General features: G+C 44.5%; 1 protein-coding gene across 1 annotated transcript in view; it reads right to left on the bottom strand.

Annotated features, from left to right (window-relative positions):
- The window catches only part of LOC139052412 (valine--tRNA ligase, mitochondrial-like), a gene marked incomplete at its 5' end in the record, with an annotated part of 290,547 nt that overhangs the window by 171,313 nt on the left and 97,924 nt on the right, over positions 1 to 21,310 (bottom strand). The window contains 3 exons of the mRNA XM_070529506.1: positions 1,773 to 1,842; positions 2,808 to 2,884; positions 10,243 to 10,428. Coding sequence (XP_070385607.1) covers positions 1,773 to 1,842; positions 2,808 to 2,884; positions 10,243 to 10,428 — 333 coding nt within the window. The remainder of the gene's footprint in view (positions 1 to 1,772; positions 1,843 to 2,807; positions 2,885 to 10,242; positions 10,429 to 21,310) is intronic.

The following is a 21,310-nucleotide window of genomic DNA, read 5'->3' as shown; positions in this document are numbered from 1 at the left end:
AAATGACTTAATCCAGTTTGAATAGTAAGGAGTAATAGATATTTTATTTAAAAAGAAAACAGAAGGAAGGTGTCAGTAAAATGCACAGCGAAAGAAATGGTAAAGCCCATTCCAAATTGAGTCGAACATTTTCAAATACGAATGAAAAGGAGATGCATACATAAGTAAATATTTTTTTAATATCAGCTATTTCTATCAACTGATAGCAAGCTCATCTGTATGAGGTCCTGAACTTTGTCACAACTAAGGTTCTCTCTCTGCAGCTGGGAAGTCAACCTCAACTGTCCTGACATACTCTCAGCCCGTACACAACATCTCAGTGTTGGGTTTCACTGCGTAAACAATTTATTTTGGTTTGGATGAGGGACACCTGTGACTCAGCATCAGCCATCACTTAGTTTTTTTAGCTCAAGCTCCTTCAAAAAGGTGGCGGCACCCTTCCTTTCCCGTTAATTCCTCAGTGCGTCGGTCCTTTCTGTTCTCATCCTCCTTCTACCACGCTTTCACCACATGGATCATCTGAAGCATCCTCTTGGTCAGTTGTACAGTCAACATTTGATTTCTTGGACTTACGAGGGGCCGCAAAGAAAAAATTGAAAAAAACGGGCAGTCTGAAAAAAATTAATGAATGTCTTTAACTGCCTTTAAGGGCTAAAATTACCACAGGCACGTCTAAAAAAGCTCTGAAGGCCTGCCAGTACGCTTTTTAGGCACATCAGGGCTTGTACTGTGACAGAAGACGATGTGCACACATGTGTAATTAAGTAATGTATACTGTGTCCCGCGACAATTGCCCCCTTCCCACGCTCGTTATGCTTCACCGCCTAACACTAGTGTACCGAGGCGAAGCTAACTTTCGCAGACTGGCATTACGCAACGCGCTGTGCTCTGCGAGCTTCAAAGCCAATCGCTAGGATTACAAAGGCGGAGTCGGTGCCATTGGTGATAGCGGCGAATTCTTTCAATGAAAAACACGGCACCGCACGGCAAGAAGCTTAATAGCGAACATAGAAGCAGCTAGGCCTGACAATGCCGCGGTGGTGGTTACGGATTTGCGGATTTGCCTGCGAGAGTGCCGGTTCGAGGCGGCGAGACAATCAAAATAGCGGCGGTGGCGGCTTTGAATAATGCCATTTCAGGCCTGCAGTCGGGGCAATATACATTGACCATATGGAGCACGTGGTGGTGCCGCAAAACCGTGCAAATTATCGGGCATGTCCGAAAAATCGGGCGTCTAGAAAATCGGTCGTTAACTACTCTGGCAATACATCGTGCCGATGACACGGCGTCAATAATGATTCGTTGCGATTCCTCTGTTACTGGAGCCAGCATTAACACGACTTTCGTACCCTTTCAATAAAGTTACAGCTAATTTTCCCTGATGGAAGCACAAATTCCCTGAGTTTTCCCTGAGTTTTTCCAGACTGTTCAAATTCCCTGAGAATTCCCGGTTTTCCCGGTTTTCCCGGTTGGTAGACACCCTGGTTACACACTGATATCATTTAGAAACATTTGATATTTACATTGCTACATCTAATAATTCATTACATCCATGTTCATCATATCAAAGTTTAACTGTAGTATGTAAGGATAGACAGCCTTCCATAAGAACGCTTACATCATTTTGCACTGTGGCACGTGCATGGTTGCAAACTAATTTTAGCAGGTGGCGACAGCTATCACAAAGAATAACAAATATATGTTGCTAGACAATGCAAGTAAAAAAATGTGAGCAAAAGAAAACGGAACACTGTCCCCTCTCATGTGCTTACGTCAGCATTGAGCACTCTGTAGGCTGGAATCTGGTGGCCCCACCACAGTTGACGAGAGATGCACCAGTCCCTGCAGTTGAAGCCAACAACACTGTCAAAACAGGACCAATGGCCGTAACAGCAGCACAGCATCCATAGCTCAAGCAAACATTTTTGGGTTAGATGGTCCATCTCTGCTAAAGACAATTAAAAAGCATCAGGAAAAAAAAAAAAGGCATGAAACACTGGCCAGAACAGCAGCTCTGCATGGAGCTCTCCTTTCTTCACATTTTCTTTTCTTTCTTTATGCTCCTTTGCCATTTGTGTTGAGGTAAAGCACCACCTCAAGAGAGATGCTGCTTGTTCATCCAAACAAGACCGAGGTTCAAAGAAAGATGAACACTTAAAGTGATGAACACTAGTTAAACAAAGGATGTTACAGGCTGAAGCTATTTCGACAAGGAAGAGTCTCTTTGTCGAAAGCAAGTCCTTTGTTGGAACCTTGGCTACAACTAGAGACATTCCTCATTTGACCACTGCTCAACACTGTACAGTCATGAAAGGCACAAAAACTTGCACATATCAGATCTCACACCATAAAAAGGAAAATTACATATTTGCTTTGACCCTGTAATGCTTTTTAAAACCCTGTTCCACAATAAGAAAGACAAGAACAACCTGCTCACTTTTATTTCTATCTATGCAGAGTAAATTTGTGCCACCCCCCTCCCCCCCACAAGAAAGAAAAACAATAAAATGTTACTTGAGTAAAAACTTTGTTGATCTATCCAGAACTGAAACCTCATTCCGGTGTACCAAAATGAAACTATAGGCCAGACATTACTTTTCCCGTGTTTAAATAGTAATTTATCAAACTCAGCACAGCTTAAATGGTACATTCGGCATTACAGACTTAAATGGACAAAGCAAACATTTTAAAGCTATTGGTTACAAAAACTTTAATTCAATGTAATGACTCAATAACATGCCTCTCAGTTACTTAGTGCCTGAGCTGATGACTGAATAAGAGAGACCTCGAGGCAGAGGCCAACTCACTCAGTCCTTGTGAGCCACTCCACCCAGGCTTTCCGGCAGTGGTCAGGTTCAAGGACCAGCTCTCCACTCTCCACTGCCTGCAGTGTTTGAGAACAACATTAGTTTGCAATCCCGCATTCTTCCATCAATGAAAGATACATGCGTTCCCAGCCAAAGGATTTCATGGTTTCACATCTTGATTATCAACATTCAAAGTTGACCAATAATTGCTTCTTGAGGTGCAAAATGTTGAAAAAGAACCTCCCGGAATCCCAAGTATCAGAAGACAAAGCTATTGAGGGAATGAATTTCAGCTTGAAATAAACGATGGTGCACCAAAGTGCAGTTGCTGATAATTCTTCAGACACTAAGAGAATTGTGGAAATGCAACTGTGCAGTCAGGAAAAACAAATTTTATTGCCTCTTACACTTGCACAGCTACAGAAGTCCATTATAGAGACCCTAAAAAGAAACTTACGTTGAGCTGCATTAGTAGATGATGCTTTCACAACTCGAAAGAAGGCCCCTCATACAGTGAGAAAAAGCTTGGTAAAGCCGACAAGAAGCAAAAACAAGACATGAGTGGTGTCACCACCTTGAAGTTTGCCCATCAGCTTGCCATGACATCATAGAGTGACAACATTCGCTCGGTCCTAGTTAATTTTAGTGCAACAGCAGCTGAGAGCTCGAAACTGGGTTTGCCTTGTCTATCCGTGCCGTCTACCGTCTGTTCGGTAATGCTGACAATGACTGCTGTCGTCATCAACATTTTTCATCGTCAGGTTACCACATCATCTCAAGCATCATCACTGCAACAGTGTGAGGAAAAATAAATGTTAACCAACACTGTTTCCACTAGGACTTGAGCCTATGCCAGTGAAGCAATATGCATATGGAAGCTGAGCATGCTAACCACTGACTTATCATGCAACAACAGTGCTTCGCAACTAGTGGAAAGCTATGGACTGCACACAGACTGTGAGGGCAGTGGCATCTGTGCATGTACTATTTCGGAAACCATAACAAGCAATACTGCATTGGACATGGATTACGTCATGTACATCGCATAAAAACTGTTTTTGACAAGATGGTGCTGTGTTTGCACGCAATTCTTCATTGTAATGTTCGTGAAAACAGCGTCAGTGGAAAAAGGAGGCATGTATGACAATGATGATGATAAGCCTAAAACATGGCCCATATCAATAGAGGATGCGCAAAGAATAAGGTTGGTGGGTGAAAACAATGTCAAAAGCATCAATAATGTCACTGCCAGCAGCAACGTCACAATGACAAATGCCATGTGGTTCGCACAGTAGCTCACACTATGCATAGGTGCTGGGTGCCCTACATAGTAAGTAAGAGCTCATTAATTTATTTATTTATTTATTTATTTGAAAATACTGCCAGCTGCTTTTTAGCAGCCAAAGCAGGAGTGGTACATAGAAAATACAAAGGGATACTGTACAAGCAAAAAAGTCAAAATAAAATTCGAACACAGCAAGCTCACACACACACAGTGCTTCACAGATCATACTTGTACGCTACTGCGCAGAACAATATCTCTGAAACTAATGACATGAGTTGAATAAAAATTCGGTACGAAAGGAATTGCGTGCTTCGCTCACAACTGAGAAATAGCCGATAAGAAAGAGTCAACAGTACGTTTGTTCGTTACCTCTTGTGGAAGCCTGTTCCATTCTCTTATCGTTCTAGGAAAAAATGAAAATTGATAAGCGATAGTTCTAGCCTGGGGTACAATAAGGGTAAGTTCGTGCTTTCCGCGGGTACTTCTACACGTGTTAAACTGTAAGTATTCGTCAAAATTCATTTTAGTTTGGCCGTTCACTAGAGTGTAAAGCATCTTCAGACGGTGTAGCTTACGGCGTTCTTCCAGTGTTGGAAGGCCAGACCTTGAACGGAGATCAGATAGTGATACTTGTCTTCCGTAGGCATTAAAAATAAACCTGAGTGCTTTTTTTTGTACTTTTTCCAGCCTATCTGTATCAGTTTTAGTGTGTGGGTCCCAAACAACTCGTTAATTCGAAATTTCGTATCATTCAAAGTAGCCGCCGCGGTCCGTCCAACAATGTATTGAAAGCAATATGTATCGCATCCCGTTAATTCACGCTCAAATCCGCACCGCCATTGATAATTCCAACTCCGTGACATCGTGGATGGGGAGAGTGCTAGAGTGCGGGAGCAGATTGTTGACAGTGGCATCGCCGTGCTAGCCACACAGCTTTGCTCTTTCCATCTGCAGCCCTTCATTTAGGCCTGACTGGAGGGAGAGACGAGAAAGACACGTTTGGGCCTAGCCAGGCGTGACCAAAGCCTATGTTGCAGGTCGGTTCTCTCCCTATTTCAATACCTTCAAGATAAAAACACGGACGCTGTGATATGTGTTTTTAATTTTTTTTTTTCATGTTGCATTTTGGAGGCTATGCTCTTTGTCAACGAGGTGTTCTGTCGAGAAGCGGTACCACGTAATGTTTAAAACGTGGTGGCCGTGAGGTTTATTGGCACTCGCAGTATAAAAAACATAGCCTTTGAGGCTCGATGCTGTTACTCAAAGAAAAGCAACGCTGGTATACGTGTATGGACGGTGCAGCTACGAAAGTACAATGGAGACCAACATCGCAGCAGGTTGCGGTGCATCTCGTGAGTGCACTTTAGAGTGCAGCTCTTATTCCTGCAGTGAGCGACGGTGGCCCAAAGGTGTACTTAATAATAGTCCAGCGTTTTCGGCACACATCGCTTGTGGCCAGTCATGCTACACCGCTTGAGCTGGCTGCGCCAGTGAAAATTCCGTCTCCTCTAGGCTTCGACGTATGCGCCGTCAGCTGTTCTCTTCAGAACATGTGCAGAACGATCGCCAACCCGCACGCCGCTTTGAACAACTGCCTTCAACAGTCGGCGAAGCGGCATGGGCACGTTTTTTCTCCGCACCATGCATTGTGGGTCGGCGCAGTCGGCACAACGAACATGTGGATTGAGCAAGAGCCATCTCGACGTTGGGCACATCAGATCGCATTAGCTACGTCCGGTTACATTGGCTACGCTTGAACTATAGACGTTGTTGTTCTTGCCAACGTGACGTAGTATGTGTGTGTGTGTGTGTGTGTGTGCGTGTGTGCGTGTGTGTGTGTGTGTGTGTGTGTGTGTGTGTGTGTGTGTGTGTGTGTGTGTGTGTGTGTGTGTGTGTGCAGACGTGCTCACACTACGTTGGATTATATACACGCCTTAACACAGATTTTTTTTGTCAGACGTTCATTAGTTGAAATTTTGTATAATTCAAATTTACGTAGCGTACCCGTGGCATTCAAATTATTGAGCTTTTACTGTAGAATGTGGTGCAAATGTACAGAGAAAATGATATCACTCAAATCTAATAGGCAGCATTGTTTAATTTTGCTCTTGACATCAAATGTATTAAAGTTTCAGCCTCAGAGTCTATTTGATTATTCCAGCTGGGACATTTAAAATGAGTCATCAAGCCTTCAAAGCATGAAGCCTATAGCATAGCCACTACCCTACCCACTTGTGGCATAAGTATTTATTTATGTTTGTGAGCAAAAAGAAAATAAAAGCTCCCATAAGCACTTGGCCAAATAATTGCAATTAAAAGGTTCATAAAGCTACATATTTAACTAAACAAACATAGATCACTTTGACAGGGGAGGTATGAGAGCACTAAAGTCTGTCGATGTAATAGTTTGAATTCCACAGCATGCATTACTATGACATACAGAAATGAGGTTGCATACATCACAAAGAAGAAAAGGTTATCTAATTCACACTACTCTTTCTGTATTGTCACACAATTGTAATTGCCTTTCAAATGTTATGATTAATGCAACTTTTTTTTAATTCTTCTTTTAAATGATTACGATCAATGTGACTTTTTTTATTCTTCTTTTAAATGATAAGTGCTTTTACTACCACACCCTTCCCCCAATAAATGCAGTCCTAAACCACTCAGTTCTTTTCCATTTCCTCATAGCAGGTGAATGCTATTATTTGAGGAAGAAGCAGGCAACCAAATCAAACAAACAAATTTTGGTGACAGAAATGTTTGCTTGGCAGTTCGAAATTTTCTTACTCAATTTCTTACTGAATAACCCTGCTAAATTGATGCCTAACAATTAAATGCTGTGTTTGGTGTTATTTTCTTTCTACTTCCTCCTGCACACTGTACTTTTTTATCTATAATTGGGCAATCTCGAGTTTTTACTTACCCTTTTTTACTTGTTTTCTTAACCACCAGCTTCATGGCCAATCCCCCACTGTGGTTATGCCCCAGAATTTCTAGGACAACCACAACAACAAATAAATGGGTATGAACCATGTTTTGGGGCAACAACAAAAACAACAGTTAAGGTGCTTAATAGGATGTGTTGCTGGGCTATGGGTTCATTATTGCGTAGATTAACAATAGCACACGCCTAGGACGGGACAGCAAAAGATACGTTAAAGCATGTCGTTTCTCTGTTTTACTGTCCCGCTCAAGCTGTGTGCTTTTGTTAATCCATGCAAGAAATAAGATACTGGTTTTTACCGTGAGATGCTGCTGCTGTCACAGTAAATGAATTCAGAGCCAAACGAATCACTGAATATGGACTACATTGCATTCTCAAGAAGCCAAAGACAAAACTTAGCAAGTTCTGAAAACATTTACCTAGCTGCAATAACCTAGATATGAGAAAATACTTTAAAATTTGTGACGTGATGCTCACCATACTAGCACAGGGGTTCCAGAGCGACATTAAAATGGAAGTCTGAGCTTGACATTAACATCTAATGCACAACCAAACACAATGAAATTATCCCACTCTATACCCAATATAGATGTCCTCACTGTGATGAATACGCCTCCCTATATCTCACAGTGTGCACTACTACAGTGTTCCTTGAAAGTGACGCACTGCCTGTGCAAAGCTTCGCACCTACATTTTACACCATGTACTCACACTGCCTTAAGTGAAACAACCGTACACATTTAAAATAAACAGGTTGAATGATTTGAACAAGAATCATCTCTTGCCTTATTGAATTTATTCAGAAAAAGTTATTCAAGCAAGCCAGTGTCTTCCAACGCTGGCTGTCTGAACCAGCAAAGCTCGTCTAGTCTGCTCGCCCCACTAGCATGGAATTATAAGAGTGTTAGTGCCTCAACGGATACCTATGAAAATACATACAACTCTCAATTACATCCTCAACAAAATATGAACACAGATTCATGGGCACACTAATACGGTCGCGCATTATTGCACGCGAATGCAGCGGTACGGAGGCAGGAATGGCATGAGACTTGGCGACTTTAGCAACGCCCGATCTCCCGAGGAAGAAGTTTACAAAGCCCAAGCTATTTATTAGGCAACTGCTTTCCTCTGAAAGTGGCCAGGACGCAAGCTCTTCGTAGTCATGCTGTGTTTTGGAGCGGCTCGAGCTCAATTTGAGCTACTTCTTATGTTTTTATGCGGCTTGGCAAAGCGAGTCGCAAATGTAACTTCAGTGCCATTGCCACAGCCGTACAATCCCTGAAAGCTGTGCATGAAGAAGACGGTCCAGGCCATAGCAGCCACATTCATTGATGGTTGCAGAATGCAAAAGCACCTGTGTATAGTTGACTTTTGTTAACTCGACCCTGATTGGACCAAAAAAATGAATAAAATTATCCAGCGGGTTGAATTAAACAAGACACAGAAATAATGGCAATGCATGCTGCCAATTCCTTTTGCAGTATTTCCCCGTGTCTAACATGCGCCCAAATTAAATGTGAGCTTGCTTTATATGTGTAGAAAGTATAAAACTAATGTAGAAATGACGTTAAGGCTCCTCAACAAAGTATAAATCGAACGTGCACACAATTTTTTAGCACGAAAAATGGGCAAGGGTCTAACATGTGTTGGACAAAGGCAGCCAGTTTTCTGAAGCTTTGCCACAATTATATCTAAAGGCAGCTTCGCAGCAATGCACCTGTGTTATCCGGCAAAGCATACAAATATAGCAAAGGCGGTTTTGGTTTCGTATCCGGATGCACCATGAAGGTAATTTTTGGCGCAATTCTCTTGCAAACAGAAAAATCTTTAAAAATAAGGGCTTTAGAATGCACGTTAGAATTGGGTAAATACTGTAATACTGTAAGCTACAGCTTTGATGAAAAATCTTCTTAAGGCAGCCACAAAATAGGTGTTTTCAACGGGAGATGAAGCGTGAACTCATTCACTGTCCCCTATCCCCTATACTTTGCCAAGACAAACGCTACCACTAAAGGGATCGCTATTGGGGTCACCATAGGGATCAGGTGTGTGCGTGCTGACAAGTTATTGCTTGTATATGCCAATGCCCTTGGTGCCAAGTCATGAAAATTCTAGCGAAAGTGATCGTGTGCCCCAAAGTGACTGACCGAGAATAGAACCCTTTATTGACGAATGTTGACTACACGTAACATACCAGAAAACATTTTTTTTATTGATGAATCATCAAGAATCTCGGTATTGAGTACGAAAATTCTGGCTAAATGCCTTCGGCCAACATTGAATGACAGGCAGCAAGTGTCATTTGTAGGTTTAGAGCCCAAATGCAGGACAAGAAGGAAGAATTTTGGTACACGACTAACTTTTTATTTTTTTTTTAAAGCATGTGCACAGCAGACAGACCGATTCAAGTTCTCCGGCTGCAGTGGTGTCCCCTACCTGATGCAAAGCAAATGAAATCTACACCTATAGTTTACATATGACGAGAGCTGTCTGTACAAATTCCAAACAAAGCTATAAGCGGCTTGGAGTGGATCCCGCTTCCAGTTTTTTACCTGATTTTGCACTCCCCTTGCTGAAAAAGCTAATGTGAGATATTTTTCTCTTCATTGATTATGCTTATTCTTCAGGTGTTTTGCACATTTAGATAAAGAAAAAGAAGTGTCGATCGTGCGAATGACACAGCAGCTGACTCTAAGGGCGGGCAAGTGCCCAACAGGGTTTATTCGGCCCTTCTTTGGTCGTGGATGCTGTGCTGCCTTCCAGTGGTACTGCCGTACACTACAGTTTTTTGGGGTATATACATGTGTCGACATTAAAGGGTTAAGGACAGGAGACTTGTAAATATGAACAGAATCAAGAGGCATTGTAGGAAGCTGAGGTAATATCAATGGCATGACTTCCCGGAACATTATTAAGCCATTGTTCTAAGAGTGCTGAGTCATACAGCAAACTACTGTGACAAACATACATGCTATTAGTTGTTCAAGAAGTGCCCACCTTCTTTAGAATGTACTTTGTGATCTTTCTGTCAGCAACTTACACCAGACAACTTGCCCGCACAATTAGATTCCACAAAGCCAGTAGTAAGAGTGAATTTTGCCTGCAGCAACTGCTTTGATAGGAGAGCACCGCAACAGTTACCAGGAGACGCCATGTTGAACATGGCTCTCTCCGGCACGACTCAAAGTTTCAGTCACCTGCAGCGCCTCGTGTGCCAGCCGTTCAAATTTGAGGAAGAACTGTGGCTTGAGTCGGAAGTCGAGCAGGTCACCCGAGCGGCTGCAGACAGGCACTGTGGTCGCGTGCGGCAGGCGACTGCGGTGCGCCCCCATCTGCTGCAGTCGTTCACGGATGGCATCTTGCGCTTCAAACCGCGACAGGCCCTGCACACAAGTCACACGAAGAGGGAGGCCATTGGTTCTGGCCCACGTGGCTTAGACAACTGCAAGATGGAACTTCACACGAGCTGAAGATGGCAAAACACAGTAGACAGAGAAACAGTAAATACAGTGACTGCAGGCTAGAATGTGTGACAGCAGGGCTGGGTGTTGATTCAAATGTTTAACCCGATTAATTGTAACCATTTATTCAACGAACTGATTTATTAACTGAATTTTTTATTCCAGGTGCCAGAGCTAAAAAGTTCAGCTCATGAGTTCTGTACATAAAACTTCAGAAAAAAAACCTGTGTGATTCAAATTGACAGTCTAGTGTCATGGCGTAGACAATGTGACCAGCATCACTCAACACGCTGTGCCTCCACCGGGTGGGAATACAACGCCTCTCATCTCACGCCAGAGCTGCCAGAGCTGCTAGAATATACTGCATCTGTACTGTACTGTGCCGCATGCTGCCCTACAGTTTGGGTGCACTAAAGACAGTGTGTCAAGTCTACACCTCTGCCAAACAAAAAAGCGCTTCCTCGCCGTACACTTGTGCACATGCTTGCAGTAACACCCGACTGCCACGCTTCTGCAAGCCAAACCAGCCGAGCAAGTGCATGAGTGATGGTAGAAGGGGAAAAGAATTATGCTGCATCTGGGCTTGGCTAAGGAGCTTGCTGTCGCCAGGTGAAAAGTGAGTGCAAGCAATGCTGCCCCGTTGCCAAGGCAACCTGTGCACAACAGGGAAAAATGTACAGATAACAAGATGCAGTGCAATGTTTGGTGGAACTCACATGTTCTTTCCTACCCTCATTCTTGGGGCAAAATATCAGCGGTTGAGTAAGTGTCAGTTGTCCCCTTTGACATGACCTTGGTCGGTGTGGCACACTTTGCAGGTAGTGACATTTGCGAGATTCCGCAACCCGGCACACTAGGCACAACCACAAGGCAAGTGCTGAGGTTTGCTGATGCCATTAATTAGAAGTTGTCGTGGCGCTAGAATCCTGTTTTAACGTTCTGGTAGTATCGCAGTTGCACATAAAGCATAAAAATCTTTGGGTAGCAACTTCTTCCCTGGTATTTTCACAATAAAATATTTCAAGTTACCTATAGTCCAGCAGAGAAGATTTTTCAGATATGGGGTGAAAAACACATGGAGTCGACATTGAGACAGGAAAATATTGTGACTTAACCAATATTCCAAACTGCTTGAGGTAAAAAGGGTTTACTGCATTTGTGGAAGAAATACTTTTTTTCATGTCAGAAATGAACAGGGTTACCTGTTGTAAGTTTCTGCATGACAACCCCAAAGCTAAAGGTGCTTTTCCGATTCCATTACTTCAGCAACCATGTTTTTTTGTAAACAAAAACAATAATACTTTCAAGAAAACAAACTTTGCAATAAACATGCCTAAATTACTTCTCAGTTTAATGACACTGCTTCAACTAGAGGTGTGAAAACACTTGAATGCTTCAATATTGAATAGCAACCATCTCAACCAGTTTGATTAAAAAACCAGATTACTAGGCCCTATTAAGCTTCTCTAAATGCAATCAGCTTCTCTAATTATTTCACGTGCTCAGCAAGGTACCCATAGTCAGTGCCAGGCTCTATGCACTATTTCTACAGAACGCAGCTTCTGCAGTGGCCAAATCAGTTCTACAGAAATACAGATTTTTCGTAGGTTGATTTTCCTCACCTTGCGGATTTCTGAAGAACTCATTTGTCATATTCAGTGTCCATGCATTTCGAATTGATTAATTTGTCCTCTCACAGCAATCTGCTAGCATACTGTTTAGCTCACATGATGATGTGAGTGGCCTGGGAAGGCGCTGGTCCTGTGTTTGATCTTCGAACAAGGATAAATTTTTCAATAGCAAAGCTTTCTTTCTGAGAAACACATATGGGTTTCCTCTGTAGGTTCGCACTACTGTCGGGTGGATGACAACCTTTTCCTTTCATACAGTTTCTGCTGGTACAAAGTCCACCACCTAGACTGATCAAAGCAAGCAAGGTCTTGTGTGATGTCGATAAAAGGAACAGAAAAGGCAGCAGCAGCACTAAGCACAGAAAGAATATGAGGTCTTTCTGTGCTCCAAAATACAAAGTCTGGGAGTGTGCAATGAGACTGTACCTAGCAGCCAACTGAAGTACACAAGAATTTATCAGGATCATGAGACACATAAACCAGAGGTCACAATCAAAATTTGTTAAACTACCCTAAAGCCTCTTTGACATGCTGTGCTTCGAGCGAAAAAAAAAAAAATCTGTGCACTTGCACGCGTCACAATTATATTTTCAGAGGGCTCATTTCGCTCAATTGTGAGTTCAATGATGCAGCTGGTGTGACACCTGGGGTTGCTTGCTGCCAGAGTTTTGTGGCACACGCAGCATAATTTTTCAAATGTAAAGCAATAAATCTGTGCATTATGATATTATTGATCTGTCTGTATAAGAGCAAGTAAATATGTGCATTTTGTAATATAAAAATGCTTTGAAGTTTAAATGTTTTGGAGTGTGCAACATGCGGTCCGTGAAGTTCAGTTGAGATGACATGGAGAATGTTCGCAGCTGGTCATTCAGTGCTGTTTGTTGTCTCAGGTGCCTTCTAAGCCCGTGTTATTCAGCCTGCATGACAACAAATTATAAGATGACCTATCGACAAGCCCATATAGCTACCCTCATCGCACATGCAGTATTAGGAATTCGTCTCCAGCGAAGTTGTCGTGTCAGCACAGTGAGACTTTCCCGCTATTTGTGCTTCGCGTGAGCTTCCGAAGAAATGATATATGTACCGTATTTGCGCAATTCTATCACGCCACCGTTTATAATGCACAGGTATATTATCGCCGAAATATCCAAAAAATAACTTGGTGCCAATTCTACCACACACATCAAGTAGCGAAACCAGAGTCGACGCATATTGTGTTGAAGCGATATTATGGAACATACGATGGTACACAGGCATGCACACACCTGTACCTTAGCGAATAGTGGCTATCAGAGTCCGACGACATCTCCTTTTTGCTGTCTATCGACCACAGAAAATCATCTTCAGTTCCATTTAATGCATTAGAAATGCCAGAGTTCTGGAGGCTTTCCCTACTGTCATCTGTGGGAGGGCATTCCACGCACTATGGACCCACCTTGCAATATCTCCGAGCGTCGCCACGCATCGATTTCTTCAGACGACCCGTTTGATGGCAGTGTGGCTAGCTACCTTACATTGTTTTGTTTTTTTTTGCACTTGAATAGAAAGTTACAATTGTAATGTGCATGCAAATTTGAATGCACCTTTCATAAAATAAAAAAAAAATCCACATTAGAATTGTGCAAATACGGTACATTGATCGCAGTCGTGCATAAGCGGTGCCTGCTCCTAGCAATACTCTTGCACCAAATGCAGCAGCAAGCACCAACCCGAAAGCCTACATCTGTCCCTGAAGGGAGCCACAAATAACCGGTGCACAAATACTGAACATGGAATGGAAAGTGTGTTGTGAACTTCAATCTTAGCACTAGCCTGGTTCGCCCGTCACAGCGCTTGTGCTGTAATTATGTATAGAAGTCCTCTCTGAATATCTTGAAAGGCATAAAAGCTGACATCACAAATTTTTAGGAGCTGCAGTCACTTGTTCACGTAGCATCACAGCATTCTAACAGACATGGGCATCAGATAATGTCTCTTTCTGTGTCTCACACTGCTAGTATACTGTGAATTTGTACCAAGAAGCTTAAATCAATATGGTGCAGTACAGTAGTCCTATGGCAAAATTAAATATGGTGTTAGGTGTACACTTGTTTGCTTAATACCAAAATAGGGTGCTACTATTTTGTATGGTGGCAAGCATAAAGTAGGGAGCTGTCAGAACTACTGGCCAATTTTCTTGACATCTGTGTGCGTCTACCTGCTTCAGCACATTATTTTGAAGTGGGGCCAAAATCCACAGGTTACCAAAAAATTTGTGAAGAAGTGTGATTCCATCTGTACATGTACTTAGCATTTGCGTGCATCATGTTACGATTGTTGTACCTGCAGTCATGCAAGCATTTTTCTAATATCTTGAACCAGAGTCATTTATTCAACTTTGTGGTGAAATGTGCAAAATGTGGCCACCCAGTAATGGCCAAGACAACAAGTGTGTTGCTTTCTTGCTATACCTGCTCATGAGACATCTTCTTCACCTCCTCTTGAGGGTGACAGTCACGCCGCTACAGGGCCCCATTCCTAGCGCGAAGCGCGATTGAAATATGTGCCAAAGGCGTGCGTCTCCTGATTTCTGCTAAGCAAGCACAACGAAGCACCTGTGTGCAGATGGTGCTGCATGAAGACCAAGTCTGGAAATGTGGCGCATTGACTTTTGAATTGACGACATTATCATGCGTTGCCGACGTCTGCATGACCAGTGTGGTGCAAATGGGCAAGCAGAGACGGTTCTTGGCATGTGCCAAGAGTTCAGGACGTTGAGGGGAACAACGCTGAAGATGGTGTTGTCAAACGATGTGCAATGGTGGCAGTGGTGGAGACCTGCGAGTGTTGCTGTGCCTTGTTGCCCTTGCTGAATGCTCGTTGGTACTGTCAGGTTCACATTATCCAAGAGAGATGTACCAGGCAGCACCGGCAGCAAATGTTGTGAGCGAGGTGCAGCCACAGTGATGCCGTGGTGCGAAATCACGACCTGCCACAGGATCTCGTAGATGCCCGTGCCTGGTAGAAGTCGGAGCTCTGAAAGAAGACTGTCTGGCAGCTTGCGACTTGCATGGAGATAGTGCAAGTGTTGGTTGTTCATGTTGTTGAAGTAGAAGTGATTCTTGAGCTGAAAAAACCAGATGGCAGAGCTGTTCGTGCAAAACTTCGGTAGGCCATGCATTCGTGGAAGGTGCGAGCACAGAACGGAAGGCTCGCCTGTTGCTGCTTGCAGCAAAATCTTGAATGCCAATAGCATCGTGGTTGCGGCAGTCACTGAAGGCATCGCAAAAGTAGTAGTTGTGGCATCGCTGTGCCTGCGAAAGTGAAACTTGCACCTAGTGGAGCCGGTGGGAAAGCCTCTGAATTGGTGATGAGTGAGGTACCTCCAAAGGGAAAGCAGATAGCTTGCGAGAAAGTCCAAGGAAGGAGAGCGGTGGGCTGTGGAGTAATTGAAAGTACTTGCGTTTGGCGCAGTCAATTTCTTGGAAAGAGTTGTCGTGGCGCTGCCTTTGATATGGGGACGAGGCTCCTGGACCGAGTAGAGCTTTGGTGCTAAGGCCAGCGTGTGCTTACAAATGGCACAAGTGGACGCAGGCAATGTGGGGCAACAAGACGTGAAATGACGCAATGGTTCAAATGGCAAGAAGGACGGCTGCCAGCAACGCCTTGTAGAAGTCGGGGCCGGGGGGTGGCAGCCGGAGCCTGGAATGCAGCCAGAGCCTGGAACCTTGTTTATACGGAAGTGGCTGTCCAGCTGGCTGAAGCAGATGTCCTGCATGTCGATGTAGATGGTCACAACCAAGAGGGGCCACTGAAGAGGAGCAGCGTCATGTTCGGTATAAAGTCCAAGTGAGACAAGATTCTATTGTACCCTGCATGCTGTATGCTTTTGGTGCGACAAAGGGAAAGCGGATAGCTTGCGGGAAAGTCCAAGGAAGGAGAGTGGCGGGCTGTGGAGTAGTCGAAAGTGCTTGCGTTTGGCGCAGTCAATTCCTTGGAAAGAGTTGTGGTGTGTGAGGGTGAGGTGAGAAGGATGGTGGTTTGATTAGCACCATGTTCCCACATGAGCAAGAGGAAAGGGAGGGGGAGGGGGGCAGGTTGGCGCACATTTCTTTTTCTACCACAGCCGTAGCTGTGCATGGCTGTCAGTGCAGCTGAGCACATATGCAGCCAGCTCACCCTGCTTTAGAGGAAATCTGCCACGTCTGTCTCTGCAAAGAGGGGGCGTGCCGAGACAGCGAGGCATCATGTGGGCTGTCTTCCAGCACCTTTAGTACTGGAGGTTGCGTAAATTTGAGTTTCAAAGATGCATTGAAGCGAGCAGCAGACGAAGCATTCGTTCCCCACTGCTAGTGCTTTTCATGATAGCGTCTTCCCACTGTGGACGACATTGGCCCTCTTTGATTAACACTTCCTGACAGTCCTGGACTGCTTAGGATTGCTGTGGCACGTTCCGATTTTGCACGGACAGCTTTTGAAGCTACACCGAACAATCCGAGAGCTGCCAGAATTGCATTCGTTTTTCGCAGACCAGAAGTCACAGACTGTCTGTGTACTCTCAGAGCTGTCAGCAGATTTTTGCTCGGACCAAAGCAAGCAGCTAGTAAATGACGGCTCCCTCAAAAATATGCGCGCAACGTTTGCCACCATATTGTAAAATATGCTTCTGCGTATTTTGCACATTCCAGGCGGCAAATATTGTGCACTCATCTATCACGTCTGCTACATCGGTGCATTGTGTGCCATCATGCAAGCTTTTCATGAGCCATGAAAATGCTGCAGATTTAGTCTTCGTGTCAGACAAGCACAGCGATCAGGCACACAAGCCTGCTTTCCTTTATATGTTTTGCTAAACCTGTCATGCTCATTGCCATGTCTGTAGTAAACAGGTGGATTTTGCTTTTCAAGTGAGTGAAGCTGGTGTGCGAGGAAGCATATCATATCTCATATGGCTATTTCATACTGGTAGCTGGGTGGGTACACATCGGAGCTTCGCCGATTATCCCTTCTGCTGCAAAGTTCGGGAGTTTGCATTTGAGTTGCAGGATTAGTAGACGGTGTACATACGCTGTATCCTATATACCAGTTGGGCATTTTGTGGACAGCCTTTCGAGCTTTGAGCATATTGGCAAGTGCTTTCTGCGTGAACAGTGACATCACAATATCATGACTTTGCTTGCATTGATATGGGAATTCCGCTTAAATTTTGTTTGCAACGAGCTAGCTTAATTACTGCAGTTAAGCGGCACGAAGAGCGAAAGCGGGATGTAGTCTGCGTTTTGCAAACACCTACGTGATCAGGAAGCAATTCCACTGGGCAAGCTTTATGCTTATGTCGGCGACGTGGCCTCTGAGAATGCATCATCTCGGAGGCCACACTGATCACTTCACTAGGCAGTTGGGTTAGCTACAAGCAGACGGTGGCAGCCAGGATTGTGACTTTCGGTCACCGTGCTTTGGAGCGAAACCTCTGACAGTCCCCAAACTGGATCACAAGACTGTGACATGCCCTTCTGTGGGCGCTAGTCAGAAGGGAAGTGACAGATGGTTTGCAGGCAGTTCGGGACAGCATAATCGAAGAGGCCCATTGTCAGCTGCAGGGGCAGAGTGGATGCAAAAGCGTGGCTGGCTTCGCCTTGTATCGCTGATGTGAAGATGTCGACACGGCATGAAACCTGTTTCATCACTGACTCTCAAATATTAAAAAATTAACGTTTTTCTCATTCAACTTTTCTTTTCCCAATTGTCCAATTATGTAGAAAACCTTGTGGCCCCTTCTGCGTATTAAAAATAAATGATCCATTGTGGCTGTACTTATTTACACAAAAGGTTGACTTGCAATACCGTATTTACTTTCATAATTTGCGCCCTCGCGTAATTTGCGCACCCCGAATTTTTAGCCAGGTTTATGGAAAAAAAAATATTCACTCGCATATTTTGCGCTCCCGGTCATGCCCGAGCCAGCCCACCAGCACGCGTGCACGAACAGGCAGACTTTGGATGGCCGCACTGCGCGGGTGAGCGTGGTCATACACGAGACGTGCTTTGCGTGCATAGTCCCTTCATTCTTTTCTCCAGAAGCCCGTGAGCACGTGAACCACTGGAGCCAACATGCCTCGATAGCTCCTATGACAGCGTCCCAACTCTGCCCTTTCTGACACGTACACATCCCTTGTTCCTTTCCGCAGGGAGTCGGAGCTGCTTGAACGCACACGTTCCTCCAATTTCCCCTTTTTTTTCGCCGTGAGAAAGCATGCACACAACGCACAGCGGCGCAATCAGAGTTAGAATTTTCTGCATCGTAGGTGCGCAAGGGCATATGAGAAGCAGCTTCACCAAGGTGGTGCCGGCCTAGCCTCTCCTTGCTTCTCTAGGTCTGTGCTGCAATGGAACCCTATCCTTGGTTGACTCTGGTAGCTTAGGCTTCGCCATCAGCCGGTCGCGTATTGGTTTTTCAGCAGCGATGGGCTACATAACTACAGTAAAATTAAAACTCACTGTTATAGAGCTTGCAGAAGAAGACATGGGGAACCGTGCCGTTGCCAAGCACTTCAACGCGAGCTAAAATCCTTTGTTCCAGCTTGCTCAGCTCTTCGAGAGACGACATCGGAAATTATAAGTGCATGCTTGGCTGCAGCAACACGAACCGCGTATCCCGTGCAAAAGCACAGTTTCGTTTTCGATGCGCTTGGTTTCATTTTCACTAGTCAAATGCCAAACCAGCAGGACAGGAAACCGTAAAAACACGTAGCTATAATCGCAGAAATAGTTTAACACTTTGGAAAACATGAATCGCAGGAACATCCACTTGATAAACAAAATAATACTTTCTCACACCTATGGCCGCACTTGTCGTCTGCCACCCACTTGTGCCGGCGTATAATCGCTATTACGGTCACCTATCACAGTTTTCAGCATGCTTTCAGTGAACGACTTCATTCTCACTGCAGACAAAAAAATTCTGATAAAAAAACGTTTGACAGCATTTTCCGCATTAATACTACATGATTAGACGTTCTGGCCAGTAAGCTTTCCATTGCACTAAAGAAAGTCGGTACCATGAAAATTGGAAGCTTCTTGTGTATGCTGCACTGCATAACGTTGCTGTGCTGAAGCGAAGCTGACTTTTGAGAACTGGCATTATGCAATGTGCCATGCTTTCCAAGTTTCTAAGCCAATCACAAAGATTACAAAGGCAGAGTCAGTGCCATTGCTGACAGCAGCAAATTCTTTTAATGAAAAACATGGCACCAAACAGCAAGAACCTTAATAGCGAACGTCGAAGTAGCTACGCCTAGCGCTGCCGCGGCACTGCTCTTGGGCAGATTCTTGGTACTGCACTATTACTAACAAATTCACCATGTAGCTTGCAACCTACAGTATACTCTCGTTAATTCAAACTCGAAGGGACCCCAGGATTTTGTTTGAATTATCGGAAGTTCTCGCATATATGACTCTGAGCAAGATTACAGCGCACATTACAATTAATTATCCACTTAAATCATATTTTAAACATTTCACTCTTTAATTACACAGTAAAAACAGAGCAGAGATGAAGGATTCAGAACAAGTTTAATGGAAATCCATGGCTGACTAGACCGTTTGAAGAAATCATGAATTGTTGATTGTTTTTTCTTTAAATGTGCATTAAGAACAAAGTTCTCTATTCCATTAAGAGCAGCCAGATGTTCTTGAGAATTTTCTTCTTCTAAGTCAGAAATTTGCGGACCTCGGCAAGGTAGTGGAAGGCCTATGCTGCTGTCACAGAGGATTGCTCTTCTGATTCCTCTTCACTTTCGCTGCTGTACTGTGCTGGCAGCACCTCAGCCACCAAGTCGTCTAGGGTGTCTTCCCTGCACACGCAGAGGTTATCATCGGCAGCCGCAAATTCACTGAGGTCAGCAGCTATGTTGTGTGCTTGGAGTGCAGAAAGCACTAGCCTTGCTTCATCGCTCTCCATTTGGAGGCAGTCTTCACCTTCATTTCGAGCGCAGTCAGGCAAGGTATCACTGGTGTGGCCTGGTATGCGGAAGGCATGCTGGGAGCAGTTCCGTATCGTTGCCGATGTTACTGCACTCCATGCGTCAGCTAGCATTCCCACAGACGACAGCAGTGTTACGCTGTACGACATGGAATTATCCATGCATATTAGCATCCTCTTAGGAGTAGCTTTCTGCAGTTTATCTTCAAACATTTGATTACCCCCTCATCCAGAGGCTGGAGGACAGCTGTTGTGTTTGGAGGGAGGAATTCAAGACGAATTGCCTCCAGCCCCTCCACGTCACCGTGAGCGGGACAATTATCCACTATCATCAGCACTTTTCTTTTATCGCGCTTAAACCACACATCAAGTTTCCGCAGCCAATCCTCAAACAAAGATTGCGTCATCCATGCACGTGTATTTGCTGCATAAGAAACAGGAAGAGTTCGGACGCCTTTAAAGCATCTCGGACGCTTCAATTTGCCAACAACGAAAAGTTCGGGCTTGTGACTACCATCCATATTGGCACAAACCATGACTGTGAGCCGCTCCTTGCTCAGCTTTCCGCCGGTGCAACGTTCCCCCTTGCGACACAATGTTTGCTGAGGAAGGCACTTGAAGAACAGTCCCATTTCGTCAGCATTATAAATGTCAGCCGGGGAGTATTCAAGCAGTCGGCTCTGAAGACGCGTCTGCTGCCAGTCGGTAGTAACTGCCTCATCGACCGCTGCCGCTTCTCCACTTACTGTTTTGAAAGTGAGGCCATGTCGCTCCTTGAATCGCGACACCCATCCATCACTACACTTGAAGTCTTCAATTCCAAAGCGCAAAGACAGTTGTTCGGCCTTCTCTCGCAGGATTGGTCCACTTACTGGTAGACTGCAGCTCCGAGCGCGCTTCAGCCAAAGAAAAACTGCCTTCTCAAGCTCCGGATGCGCCGCCTCCCTAAGCCTTTTTCTGTCGGGAGCGAAATGGCCTGCGTTGTTTCGCAGCTAGTCTTTCACTTTCACAATCGTTGTCAGCGTACTTTTTGTGATTCCATACTTCAATACCACAGAAGTCTTCTTCGCTCCAGCCTCAACTTCTTCTAAGGCTGCCAATTTTTCTTTCACAGAAAGGGTTCAGTACTTCCCCCGCGGAGACATGATGCTACCAACGCGGGCGACGGACCAGGGAAAGAGAAGTGCGAGCGGTCACGTGATTCGGAATC

The sequence above is a fragment of the Dermacentor albipictus genome, unplaced genomic scaffold (assembly GCF_038994185.2).
Source record: "Dermacentor albipictus isolate Rhodes 1998 colony unplaced genomic scaffold, USDA_Dalb.pri_finalv2 scaffold_22, whole genome shotgun sequence".
NCBI classification, from domain to species: domain Eukaryota; kingdom Metazoa; phylum Arthropoda; class Arachnida; order Ixodida; family Ixodidae; genus Dermacentor; species Dermacentor albipictus.
Note: the sequence above shows the minus strand (reverse complement) of the source record. Positions and strands in the feature narration are given on the sequence as shown.